Source organism: Calypte anna, chromosome 5A (genome assembly GCF_003957555.1).
Source record: "Calypte anna isolate BGI_N300 chromosome 5A, bCalAnn1_v1.p, whole genome shotgun sequence".
NCBI lineage: Eukaryota > Metazoa > Chordata > Aves > Apodiformes > Trochilidae > Calypte > Calypte anna.
This window is the reverse complement of record NC_044251.1, coordinates 33820118-33833568: the sequence shown is the minus strand read 5'-3', so window position 1 is coordinate 33833568 and position 13451 is coordinate 33820118. Positions and strand designations below refer to the sequence as shown.

The window sequence follows — 13451 nt, the reverse complement described above, 5'->3', positions numbered from 1 at the left end:
TGAGTAGTGTAAAAACCCTCAGCAACATTAGAAGAAGATTTGCTAAGAGCTAAATGAAAACTGATCATTCTCCCACAGCCATCCAGCATTCCAATCAATTCTGCACAGGTACTGATGTATGGTAATGCTGGACCAGCCCCAGCCAAAACTGAGAGCATCCTGACAAACCCCAGGAACGCTGACCAAGGAGGCTGATTTTTCAGGCTTAACTCAGAAGGATAATTGTGCACACCTAAGTCTTTTTTTGTGAGCAAGTGCTGAGATTTCTCTGATTCACTGTATGTTATGGTGATGCATACAACAGTCAGACTCTTAGAGATAAAACAAACATGCAACAACAGCATTATGCTGCCTAAAATAGGTGGATGTATTTATACCGGTTGAACAGTCTTTCCTCAACATGAAAATGAACATCTGCCAGCTATGCCTTAAAAGTTCACACAGCTTCAAAGCAAAGTCAGGCCAAAGAACTATGCAGCAAAACATTTACATTCACTTTAACGTATCCTAGCAAAGAATACATCACTCCTGCAAGTGACATATTCACACCAAGCCACTTTCTTGGAACAATAATTTGAAGGTTTGTTCTTAGGTTCCTCTACAAAATTTTCCATTTTCTATTTAAAAATAAGATATTTTTAATGAAAAACTAGTTAAAAACACACTTTGGCATAAGCTTCAACAGTAGTATGAGGGACTGAAACCAATGAAGAGTTCCCAAGTTACAAGGCCACACCACATTTCCACGAAGCAGCTTTCTAAGTTTCATGGCAGGGAAGCACAGCAAAGAAACTCCTTTCAGACAGCATCATCAAAGCTCAAACCCATGCTCCCTGAGCTGGTACCTGCTATTTAATCAAGCTCCACTTCACCTGGACATACACCACAGCACTTTCAGGCCCTTCCACAGCCTCACCACCCCCCTCCTGGTGAACTGGCAGATTATCAGGTCTGCCTGTTCCTATCTTAGTTTATCTGAAGCCCCTGGTTTTGTTTGCCACTTCTGCTGTTGCATATACCCCAGCCCCAGACCTCCCTCCCCAGTACCTGACCTGAAAGTTCAGTTTGCATGTCACGGGGTCTGCTGCTTTTGCATTCGTGTGTTATTATACATTATCATTGTGCATACTGTGAGAGCAGTCAGCTCTGCTAAGAACAGAAGTCAATGATGATCAATGCCATACAAGCACACCATTAAAAACTAACAAACAAACAAAAAAAAAAAAAAAAAACAACAACCAGACAAAATACAGAAGCATTTTCTCTCTGCTGAGGAAAGGAAAAATAAAGCACATGGGTATTAAGCAACTTGCCAAAATTCACAGAATTAATGATAGATCTGAGGATTAAATTCAGGTCTTGCACCTCTGAAGTAGGACAGAATTCCTCCTATTAACAAAGGCAGCAGAATGCATGATTCTCCTGAAAGTAAGGCCCATGCTATCTCTCATTAGCCACTCATCTCAAAGACTATACAAAATTAGTAGCCACTTATACAAGAAATCAGCCAGTTCCTCATCACAAGCACAACCAGGGACAGCCTCCCACCTTCCTGAAGATGCCTTCCATTTGGGGATATACTGAACATGTAAATGCAAAACATGTATTCCAGTGCTGCAGGTCTGAAGTCAGAGGACAGGGAAACAAGTCCAGACACATTAAATTCTGCAGATCGCCAGTAAAGAAATAAAAACGAGGATACAATACTCCCAAATGGACAGCTGCTCCCATACTCAGTGTGATATCCAAATAGATCTAGTTCCTGAAGGTAATCCAATTTTGAGGCAGGCAAGAGCATCATCGTGAAAAAATCTTCAGAAAGACGTGCACATTTGCATTAGATTCTCCTCCTCTAGCCAGGGTGAAGCAAAATCTCTGCTCACTTTTCACATGTTTATCAGCCAACTGAAAACCCAGAGACTAACCAGCTCTTCTCTACATCAGCATCCTCACTGTGGGAAGAACTTAAACCTATAGAACGAAGTTACCACAGGGTACATGAGCAGCAAGAAACCCAGGCAGCAACTGTGTACATGAGGGTCTGATCCTGAAAAACCTCTTGGTTTCAGCCATCCCTGCTCCAACAGCCTGCAGTGCCAGGTCCAGAGCAGCAGCCACTATCAGCTGCTGTGGGCTGGGGAAGAGGAGGATGACTACTGACTCCTACAGCCTCACTGTGAACAAGTTAGAGGTTGGGATGACTGTAGGTGGAAACTTGGCAAAAACAATAAAGCAGCTACTACATATTTCAACAGGTTCAAAGTAACCTCAGATGTTAGGAGCAGATGCTCTTTTCCACCCCCTGGGATTTTGAAATGGTTTATGTGTTTCCTCCCTTTTCCCTCATCAGGCAGGGTGCTGAAGGAATTAGCTACAAAAAGAGCCAGAGCAATACTAATTACCCTCAGCTACCCAGGAGACCACAGCACCTTCAGCTAATTGTGCAGTCCCTGCTCCCCCACTTCACACCCCCCACCAGTAAGAAGATGTCTTGCCTCAAGCATCTGAACTGCAAAATAATCCCACTCACCTGTACTTTAAAAGGGCATGCTTGAAAAGCCTAAATGTCTAAAGCAAACTTATTCCAATTAGTATCTTTGGCCTATCACATAGCATGAGGCCTGCTGCACTGACTGAAACAATGTGTGTCAACACATTTGACACGGTGTTGTCACTAACCCCATTATTAGACTGCACATGTACCTGCAATCCACATCTGAGCTCATAGCCTGGAGCACTCCATGGCCAAGTCTCTGCAAGAGCCTCTCTCACAAAATTAAATATTAAACAGGCATCTCAAAAAATTGCCCCGTAGTTTCATATTTATTAACTACAACGTTACTTTTCCACTTAAGCATTTTTAAAGGCTAAATATAGAACATTTTACGGTGAATTTAGCACTTGTAAAGAGCCCTGAAAACTGGATTCTTCTTTAGAGAAATCTGTAAAAGAAACAGTTCTCCCACGCAGTTCCCCTTATCCATGTCAACCCAGTGCCAGAAAGGCCACTAATGAAAAGAAAAAACAGCCCCTCAGTAACAGAGGTCCCTAAAGTTAGACAAGACTCAGCAGAAGGTTTCTAAACCATCACCAGGACTCTCAAATTCCAGGGAATCATGCTTCTCAGGAGAAAGGACTGACACATTAACAGAAAACGATGAGCACAGGAAGAAAATCACCACAAAAGGTCAGAAGTTACTTCTAAAAGCTTAGACCAATTCCACATGCACCTCAAATGTTGAGATAAGGCCCACATGCTCCAACACCTTGCTCTTTCAGGGAAACATGACCCTGCAGGAAAACACAAAGGACACAGAGCCCTCTCCCCAGCTCCTCCATGCACAGCACAGGCTCACTCCTGAAGCACCCAGCAGTGAGGAGATGGGTACCAGCAGCCACGGATCATGCAAGCTCTCCTTGCTCCTAGCCCTGCTGATTCCATGTGCTTGGGTTCCCAAGGTGGGAACAACAAAGTGTAGCCAGCCCTCACAGATCAAAACCACAGTCCTCAATCCCGAGCCTGTCCTCTTACATTAGTTTCCCAAAGCAATGAGAACTGCTGGATTGCTCCTTGCCATCCTCCTCACTACCAGCTCTCCCAAACAGCTCTTGAACTTGCCAAGTGATGAGAAACTGAAGTAGAAGGCCCAGAGGAAGTTCCAATGACTTCCAAACTGGCAGTGAGAGAAGTTGGGCAGGGCCCACTTGGTATTGTTTGACAGAAGCCAAATTAACAGGGAGTACGAGCTTACTATCAATCACACAATATGTGTGCATCTCTAAAGATGCAGAGAAGTTCCTGCCTCTTACCAAGTCATCAGGGACAAGGAGGGTACAGCTGGGATTAATGCTGAGGGTTGGGAAGGGCAAAGGGGGTGAGTAAAGCATCCATCCTAACAAATCATCCCTTCTTAGTTCTGCTACTCACAGAAACATGCTGGGGGTTATTTAGCATACAGGACAAACCCACAGGAAAGAGCATGCCCGTCCCAAAACTTTGTTCTTCATCTCCCCTTCAGGTGATGCAATCAGCAGCACAGACAGGTGTACCCAGAGAGCATTACTTTGATCAGAAGCAGGCATGGTGGTAGTTCAATCCAGCAGCACTGTGTGGCATCTGAGCAGCTGAGACATGTCAGAGTAAACAGCATCTAAAGCCACTGCTATCCACACCCCCACACCCTGTTTTTTCCAGAGCAGCTCCAGCTCTAGCTGGTGTAACAGAGCCTTGCCAAGGAGATGGGGGCTATGACTTGCTTAGCTCCCTGAAATTCTTCATGGATCATTAGCAACCAAAGGCATGACCTGTCCTGGTCACCTAGACTCTCTGCAGACCAGGGCTGGCAGCATGGCTCTCTGACTCTCCCTCCAACACCCACCTACACTGGCAATAGGTACTGGAATAAGGGTAGATGAGGGCAAGTGAAATGAGATGTCTGAAACCCTGGGCTGGAAGAAGCCAAATCTTCAATGCTAATCAATTCCAAAGTGAACTTCTGCTGATCTTGGCCTCCTTTTAACACCGATTTAAAAATTTTTATTCCAGTATAACTAGGTACTATTATTATTCTTCTATAACCAAAGTATTTGTACATTTACAAAAATATTGCATTTTATATACTTATATAAAACCCTTCAGTGGATGTAGCTGTGTCAGTGTATGTGTTCCTCAGATTAAGAGAGCTTTCTTCCTCTGCTGATACGGGATTAGCTAAAACCACTTTACAGTACCCATATATCCTTATGCTACTGCCTGCACTGGAGGGAGTGCAGTTAGTCCCAGAAATGCCTCTGCAAGAGATCATCAGTCATGTTGGAGAGTCCCAGCCTTTCCCCTTCCTTTCAGAGCCACACACCCTGCTCTGACACACACCTCTTTAGAAATGACAGCACATCTGGGTTTACTTAACAGAGGCATCACACAAATTAATTAATTAACATTTGTGAAGCACTGTGAAGAATTTAGGTGCTAAGTATTATTATTACTAATTTAATCTGTGTCCCCATTCAGTCCTCAGCCTCTCCTGTGAAACTGCCAACAGTGATGCCAATTAGCAGTAATTGTTGTGGTGGTTTTGTGACAAAGGTATTTGGCAATTGGGAGGGAGACAGAGACCACCAACTCATTTCCCATGGATTGCCCCACAGCTGCCAACAGCAACAACTTCCAGGCACAACAACCTGCTCTCCAATCCAGCCAGAATCCTGGAGGTAGGAGATCCTGTAGCCCATTACCAGCTTCCCAGGGACACAGCCTGCCAGGCACATACAAAACTTTTAATTAGGGATAAACCGAGGCACCTTTTCTTTTTTTTCCCCCCTCTACTAGGTCAGTACATGACCCAGCAACTAATGCTGAGACCACAATACCAAAAATGCTAATCTGGAATTATTTCTGATTTTTGCTTGTTTCCATCTTTGCTTGATGAAATCACATTTTGATTCACACACGGGCCTCACTGTGGCAGCAAATGGTAAAAGCAGCAGCAGTAGTTCACAGAAGGGAACTGGCAGTGTAGGGTGCAGTAAATCTTCTACTTGGGAGAACTGCTGTTAAAAGAGTTTTAACATAAGCAAAGAGATGTATCTTTTTATCAGCTGTCCACAGAGATTCGGAGAACTTTAAAGAGACACAAACAACAGTGTTCTGCAATCAATGCGCACCATCTAAGCACCAAAACTTTGAATTATTTATATATTTTAAATAAGTTTAATTGAAAGGACATCAACACATAAACGGTATGAATCATAGCCCTCTCAGGCAATTAGATTTGTTATCCCTGCAAACAGTAAATTGGCTTTTTATTCCAAGGTGAATTCAATCCCTTGTCAGCTGCCCCACGCATGAGAATACACCTCCTCTCTTTCATCAGGAAAGATACCAACAGCAGGAAACTGGCCCTTCTTTCATCTCTGAGGCACCCACCCACCTTTCCAAAGGGTTTTCAACCAGGTGTGGAAATCTGTCTGAATCTGTGCTGAAAGATCTCTTAATTATTATGGCAAAGGAGGCAAATCCTTTGAGAACAGCATGCTCCAAGCAGTAGCCTTCTGGTGTTTACTTATCCAGTAGTTGCTTAGCTTGACAGTACGTCAGAAGAGCTTGTAAGAAACTCTTGGATTTTTATTGTATGGGCATGAAGCGCTTATGGAGAGGAGCTGCTTTTTCAGATGTCTTGTTATATAATTAAACAAGAAAGGAAGGGGGGGGGGGAAGCAAGCTGCCTTTCTGGCACAAACATTACACAGTGCTCAACCTGCCAGCATATTGCATCAGATTCCCACTGCAAGGCCAATTCGCAGCAGCTGAGTAGCAGAACCCCTGACTGTTATCTCCTGCTAACCTACTTCACACTCAGAAGGCAGTAAATAGGACTGTTTATTGCATCTTCCTTCCTGAGGAGATGCTCACTGCACCAGAAGGAAGGCTTTGAGCTTGCCATGAAGCTGGAGTTCTCACAAGCATTAGGAAATGTATAAAAAGTAAACATTCAACACAACTGTATGCTACTCAGGAAGTAAAGTGCAGGTACCTGTTACTCTTGGATCAGGTCTATTGTCAAGGTTCTGACATTGTGATGACTACTATTTTATTGCGTTCCTAGGTATGCTTTGAAACCCTACAGAAAAGAGATTAATTTACCCATCATCGAGTGCTTATCAAGGAAGTCCCCTGTGACTTGCAGGAAGGAGACCACACAAACAGGCCTTTGCTCACAGGTCTCCTCACCTGAACACCTGGCCAAACCCCCCTGACTCTCCTGCACTGGCAGCTTTTTTTTTTCCCATGACAGAGATCTGCTCCCAGATAGGACACTATTCTTTACAGCTGAGGCCCACCACTACAACACGAAGAGGGGTTTATGTGCTCCTCGATGAAGCAGCCTATCACATGTGCTTCACAAGGGGAAATTAAACTTCTTTTCATTATTTGCAGCAATCCAGAAAACAAAAGGTCCAGCAGTCCTGAATTCAATGAGATATATGACCTTTTACACCATAGAAATGAGAGCCAGCTTCCAAACCAAGTAAGTCAACAGAGAGACTCCTGTTGATTTCAAAGGGCTTTGGATCCAGCCCGAAAACACAAATCTCACTGCGCATTCGGACACTGCTCCACAATGCACTTCCAAACAAAACTATATTTAGATTCAATGGGAATTCTGTAGATCGTACAGGAACTCTTTGAATTAAAATCAAGGTCAATAGGGTTTGGCTTCCTCTTCAGACCCTCCCCCCTATTCTTGCAAACATCCCGATAAGCATTGTTTGGAAAACAATACATTACTTCCAAATGTTATCAAAAACCCAACACACGTTTTGTGTGCCCTGAAACAGAACCTCAGGGTCTTCTGTGGCATTTTGCCCCGTCAGCTAATCCCAGGGATCTCTTCAGCTGTCTAAGCAAGACACTGTAAAAATAACAAGACTCTTCAATTTTTTTCACCTGTACCACCTTTTAAAAGTGGCTCTGTCTAAAGAAAAAGGGACAGGAATAATCAAGGCCTCTGATATACAGCAAACAAACAACAATATATGCAAACAAAGCTGCAGATGTGTTAAACCTCTGGTGGGCTCGTGCACTTTCTCCATTCACTACCAGATACGAAGGGACACTGAGGCACAAACTGGAGGAAAATGGCACAGCCCTAGTTTGCCTGAGTGACACAAAGGACACGAATGAGCCCATCAGCCGGGGAGGTACACTCCAGCATGCAGACAGCAGAAGCCCAGCGAGATAATCCTGCTCAAACTTTCCTTCAGCGCCATAAACACCAGTGTGTGATTTCCAGCTGCATTTTATGTGCTCCTCGGAAGGAGGAGCTGAACCGCTGCTCCCGGCAGCTTCTCATAGTCAGGATGAAGGCGCTCCAAAGACCATCAATCTGCATCGCCAAGTCGGCATCCCCTAAACGCTGTCACCACGGCCGGGAGGCACCGGTCAGCGGGAGCAGCTCCTGCAGAACAGGATGGGGAGCTCCTTTGGCACCGGGGCTCCCGGAGCAGCTCCGAGTACGCGTCCCGGACTGCACCGCCTCTCTTCCGCTCTCCCGCTCTTCTTGACAAACTTACTATTATTTATTTTAACTGTTTCTGTCAGCCAGTGACTGTAACAGAGGGTGAGCGTCCAGCCGCACGGTTTCGCTTTCTGATAAAGCCCAGGATGGGAAAGCCTTAAACTTCTGAAGAACCCTCTTGGGTTGGAAAATCGCCGACTTTCCCGTCACGGTCTCCTCCCAAACCCGTGGGGATGTACACCTGACCCCGCCTGGAGTGGGGGCCAGACTCCCGTGGCCCTCGCACCCCCCACACCCACCCGCCGGTGCTGGGCGCTGTACCCGGTGCGCACTTACCGGAGAGGTGTTGGGCGGGCAGCCGCCGGCGAGCAGCCGTGCCGCCTGCCTCCTCAGCTCGGCCAGCTGGGCCTGGCAGCTCCGGCACCAGCCCCCGGCCGTCGCCCGCTCCAGCGGCCGCGGCTCGGCCCCCGCGGCGGCCCCCGCTCCCTCGGGCGGCGGGCGGCTGGCGCAGCGCTCCTCCTCAGCGGCGACCGGCGGCCTCTTCCGCGGAGAGAGCTCCCGCGCCGCGCTCCCCTCCGCCACCTGCGGAAGAAAGCAGAGTTCAGCGGCGCGGGTCGCGGAGGCAGCGCGGCTCCCACTCCCCTTGCGGAGAGAAAAAAAAAAAATTTAAAAACACATTCAACAGCCCAAACGTGGGGAGGGAGTGTGGCAACAACTTACCCCCAGCGCCCGGGGCTCAGGTCCCAGACCCTTCCTGCCAACGGCAGCGATCATGATCGCGGGGAATGCGCCCTTGCCCCGCGCCCCGCACAGCTAGTGCGGTGCCCGGCGGCGCGGCCGGCCCGCGGCGCCCATGGCAGGGCGGGGGTCGGGGAGTGCCAACAGTGATCCCCCGCGTTCCCCGCCGTCCGGGCTGCCGCGCTAGGTGATGCTGCCTCCCATGTTGAGAAGGGAGTGAAGTTTGGGTTGGGAGAGGGAGGCGGAGTGTGCTCCCCACGGCAGCACAGGGAAGGACGCGGAGCACGGGAGCACGTCGGAAAAAAGCTGGAAAAGTGCTCGGAGGGCAGGGGAGGAGGGGCTGGGCGGGGGCGGGTAGGGTGGGGTGGGGTAAGCGAGGCGGGGGAGCCTCGGCCAGAGCGGGATGAGATTTCGGTTTGGGGTACTGGGGGGCGGAGGGAAATGCCTTTTCATAGTGACCCTACAGTATAGGTCCCAAACCGGTGTGACTGAAGCGTGGGCACTCCGGCTGTTGCCTCCTTCACACCCAAACCCCCAAGTTGCTCGAGGGTGGGGAAAAAAGGGTCTCGCTAGGGGTGTCGGTCACGCTGTAGAGCGCGGTGGCAGAAAAGCCGCGCAAGCGTTGGCCCCTGCGGCGGATGCGGGCCAGGGGCAAACGGAGGGTTGGAGGACTGGCGAGGGCCCGCTGCCCTCTCCGCCCCCGCTGCTGGTGCTCTCTTGTGCGGGTTGGGGAGGACAGCGGGCAGATGCGCGGTGCCGCGGGGCACAGCCACCCCTCCGGAGCCGGCTCCCCAGCCGCTCAGCAGGCGCAATGGGATGTTCCTACATGCGAAAATTGACCAGACAGATGGAGAAATTAACGTTCGCAGCTAATTGCCTACTTGGCTGCCGCTCCAGCTCGTATATTTAGCGCTTTTTTTTTTTTTTCTTTTTTTTGGGGGGTCTTTTTTTCCCCCTCCCCGAGAGAGAGGAGTATGCGCCACTCTGGCATTACAGCCTCGATACGGTTGCCCCCGCCGAGGTTGGGAGGGCGGCTGTGGGCAGGGGCCGAGCCAGGACGCTCCCGGACCCCGCCTGGTTCGGCCCGGCCTCCGCTGCCGTCCCTGTAACCACAGCGCCACCTGCCGGCCCAGCCGCGGCTCTGCACAACGGAGGCCCCGGTCCCGCCCGGGACGGAGCCCGAGCCTCGCGGGGGAGCGGCGGAGCCGCGCCGGGAGATAACGGCAGCGGTGGCTTCCCCCAGCGCTGCCAAACGCGGCTCCTTGTCTCCTTCCCCGTCACCGCGCCGGTGGGTGTCGGTGGCACTGAACCGGGGGATGGGGTCTGCGGTGATGTGAGCAGCGATGAGCACAAAGAGTGGGGAAAAATATATGAGCGGGGGTGGGAACCACTTCTCCAGGGGGTCCCTATTCCGACGGCCTAAACTTTTCTGTACCTCCGGAGCACGCGTCTGAAGCGTTCCCTCCCGCCTCCCCCTCGCCCCCCCTCCCCCCCAAACGGGTGCATGCCCCCGGGGGGGGGGCTGGGGACACGTGCACCCCCGCCTCACGGGCAGAGCCTCTGCGGGGGGCGCTGGGGCCGCTGCCCCCGTCCGCCTAGAGCCCGAGAAAAGTGTAGGTCGGGAGGTGAAAAAGAAAGAGGGGGGAGAGCGGGGTGTTGCTTCGGGGCTACTGTCTGCCTCTGTCGTCCCCTTCGCCTGGGGGAGTGGGCGGGGAAGACGGGCCTCCAGAGGCACATGAGGTGCGCCCCGTCTCCCTTCTCTTGCCTGCTCGGAGCTCTGCAAGTCTCCCGGGAACTTGCTCAGAAATTTCATGTGTCCGAATAAGGGCTGCAAACCCCTCCCTTGGCTCCCAAGTCTCAGGTTGGACGGGGCGGACGGGGGTGTGGTTGGGCAAAGAGGTGAGGTCCCCGGCCAGGTTGAGGGCTGAGCCGCGCTGCTAGGCTGAGCCACCGCCTTTTCTTACTAAGTAAAAAAAACCTCCTGGAAATACCGGGACGCGGTGTTTCCCCTTCCCCATTTCAAGCCAAGGACACCCCAGGAAACTGGGGAGGAGGAAGTGTTCCCCGGGAGGGGGACCAGCAGAGCGGGTCACTCCGCGCCGCTCCGCGGGGCTGCCAGGACTGTTCATGGTGCTGAAACCCGCCCGGCACTGCCGCCGCCAAGTTCGCAACGCTAAGTTTGACATCCCCTTCCCGTAAACCGGCCCGGGGCAAGGCAGGCAGCTGTCCCCTATTCCTCCCTGCCCTCCCAAGCCTCCTCCCCTAGCCCCCTGGGGCCGGGGCAAGGTCCCCTTACCTTGGCTTTCCTCCGCAGGAGGTGGCTGGTGAAGCCGAAGATGATCTCCGAGTCCAAGCACAAGGCTCCGATCTCCAGCAAGCTGGGGTTTTTCCTCGTGACGTTGGAGGCATCGGGCGATTTTTGAAAAGCCATAGTTTGGGGTTGGAAATATCCGGCTCCCTGAGCGGAGGCGATGTATTTGTATACACACACGCACACAGAGGGAGAAAAAAAAATAGCGAACACCTCCCACCCCTTAAAAAAAGAGGGGGAAAAAAGAAAAAAGCCAGACGCGGGTGAGTTACTCCGTCATCTGTCAGGATGCGCTCTGCCGGGATGAGGTAGCCAGCAGACCCACCATCCTCCCTGCCTCTCTCTGCGTCTCTCCGCCGCTTTCCCTCCCTCCCGCTCTATCCCCTCTCCAGCGCACCTTGCCTGACAAGCGAGCGCGGTACGGGCCCCGCTCAGCGCCCCGCGGACCCCGCGGCCGGGGCCGCGGCTGCGCTTAGTGCGCGGGGCCGGCAGCGCCCTGCTCCCCCGCCGCCGGCCATCAGCTCGCCGAGCGAGGGGGCTTCCACCGCCCGCTGGCCAGGAGCCCGCACTGCGAGCCTCCTGCCTCCCCCCATACACTGCTGGGTGGGTTTAGTGGCTGGGTTGGTGGGGCTGGTAGTTGTGGGTTTTTTTCCCTCCTTCTTCTCCTCCTCCTCCTGGGTGAGCTCAAGGAGGGAAAAGCTGCCAGTGAAGTCAGTTTAAGGCGGGGGGAAGACACAGGGAAAAAAAAAATAAAGGAAGCGTGGCGGGGAAAAAAAAAGGAAGGAAAGCCTGAGGAAGCAGGAGTGAAGCACTTTCCGAAAGGGATCAGGCCTTTCACTGCTCTGAAAAGCTTTCCCCACTTCTTTTTCTTTCTGCTTAATATTATTCGCAGTGGGTGAGGGCGGTAGCGAGAGAACGAGCTCCTCCTCACCGAGTGAGCCGCCGAGAAGCAGGTCCCTGATGGCTGCCCCGGAGAGAGGGCAGCCCGCCCTGCAGGCAGCCTCCCCGGCAGCCCCCCTCCCCATCGCACTGCTGCCCCCACCTTCGCGTGTCCCCACGCGTGTCCCTGCCTAGGGGCCAGGTCAGAGCTCTTGCACAGGGAGACTCTGCCGGGGCGAGGTCGCTCCCGTCGGGGCTGGCGGGATGGGTCGGGCTCCCCGGCAGAGCGAGGTAGGGGGTTCTGGGCGGACCGTTAATCCCTTCCCGTGTATTTTTCCCGCTAAACAAGTAATTCACGCAGGCGTAGTGCCTGCAGTGACAGGGTGCTCAGCTAGCTGTCTAGCCGGGCTCCGCGGGGCAGCGCGCACCCCCCGCGGGCTCCGCGCCAGCCGGACACCGGGGAAGTGACGGGGGGGTGACGGTGCCGCTCTGCGCTCTGAGGTCCTGCCCCCCAGGAGTAGGGCTGTGGGGTACGCTTCAAGGTGTGCTGGGGGGAGCGGGGGCGGATGGATGGGGGAAAAGAGGAAATTAGGGATGGAGATGGAAAGGGGGAGGCGAGGAAGTCTTAAGTCTCTGGGATCACTAAAGGAAAGCCATATATTCTCTTTGCTCAGAATTTACTAGAATCTACTCTGAGGTTCCATCTAATGATGAGCAGGTGTGTTAGATGAGCGAGGTGGCTTAATAGGTGGCTGTGTACGATGCAGGTGGGAATACAGGTGCCACAAGCAGGCACAGGAGGGATGCTGGGAAGGAGGAGAGGATGAAAATGGTGAGATGCTTACAGCAAAGGGGCAAGGATTTTTTTGGCTCCTTATTGCCTCCTTCCGACCAGAGATCTGCCAACATGTCAGCTGATCCCTGCACCCACCTGGGAATTGAGTCTGCAGGGACCCACCCAGCCCTTGTGTCACCTTGCACAGACTCATCCTCTGACAACCACACCACCACCATCCCCTAACCCCATCCCTTCCTCCTTCCTTTCCTGTGTATTGCTCCTCATGTGAAGTGCTCCACCACTCTCCCCAGAACATTCTTCTGCCCTGGAAGGAGATTCCTGTGCTTGGAAGGTGCCATAGTACAAAGGGAATGGGAATAGAAGGGTGAAAGAGAGGACAGAGGGAGAAGCAATTCAAACAAACTGGTGATACAGACAACAGGTGCCCAGATAAAGAGTGTCCCACACAGGCCCTCAGCCCAGATGCTCAGCAAATGGAAGACCAGTGCCCATCACCAGAACCCAAAGCATCGAATGCCATTTCCCATGTGTTGGGGAAAGAGGTTTGGAAACATCCAAGGGCAGAGCCAAACATGGCCAGGTTGGGGAGGCCTGTTGCCCACTTTGGAGATGGCCTGAAACATCTGTCCCCATCCTCCACACCTTCAGCCCAACTCAAGTTTAAGCACTCACATCCTGCTGGTCTAGAGACCAGGAGAGCATGGCT

At 51.8% G+C, this 13451-nt stretch overlaps 1 protein-coding gene across 1 annotated transcript in view; it reads right to left on the bottom strand.

Moving 5' to 3' along the window:
* The window catches only part of KIF26A (kinesin family member 26A), a 98820-nt gene extending 87633 nt beyond the window's left edge, over positions 1–11187 (bottom strand). Inside the window, exons 1-2 of the mRNA XM_030452579.1 lie at positions 11053–11187; positions 8355–8600 (exon numbers count right to left, since the gene is read on the bottom strand). Of these exons, the coding sequence (XP_030308439.1) occupies positions 8355–8600; positions 11053–11187 (381 nt within the window). The remainder of the gene's footprint in view (positions 1–8354; positions 8601–11052) is intronic.
* Between the last annotated feature and the right edge of the window lie 2264 nt (positions 11188–13451).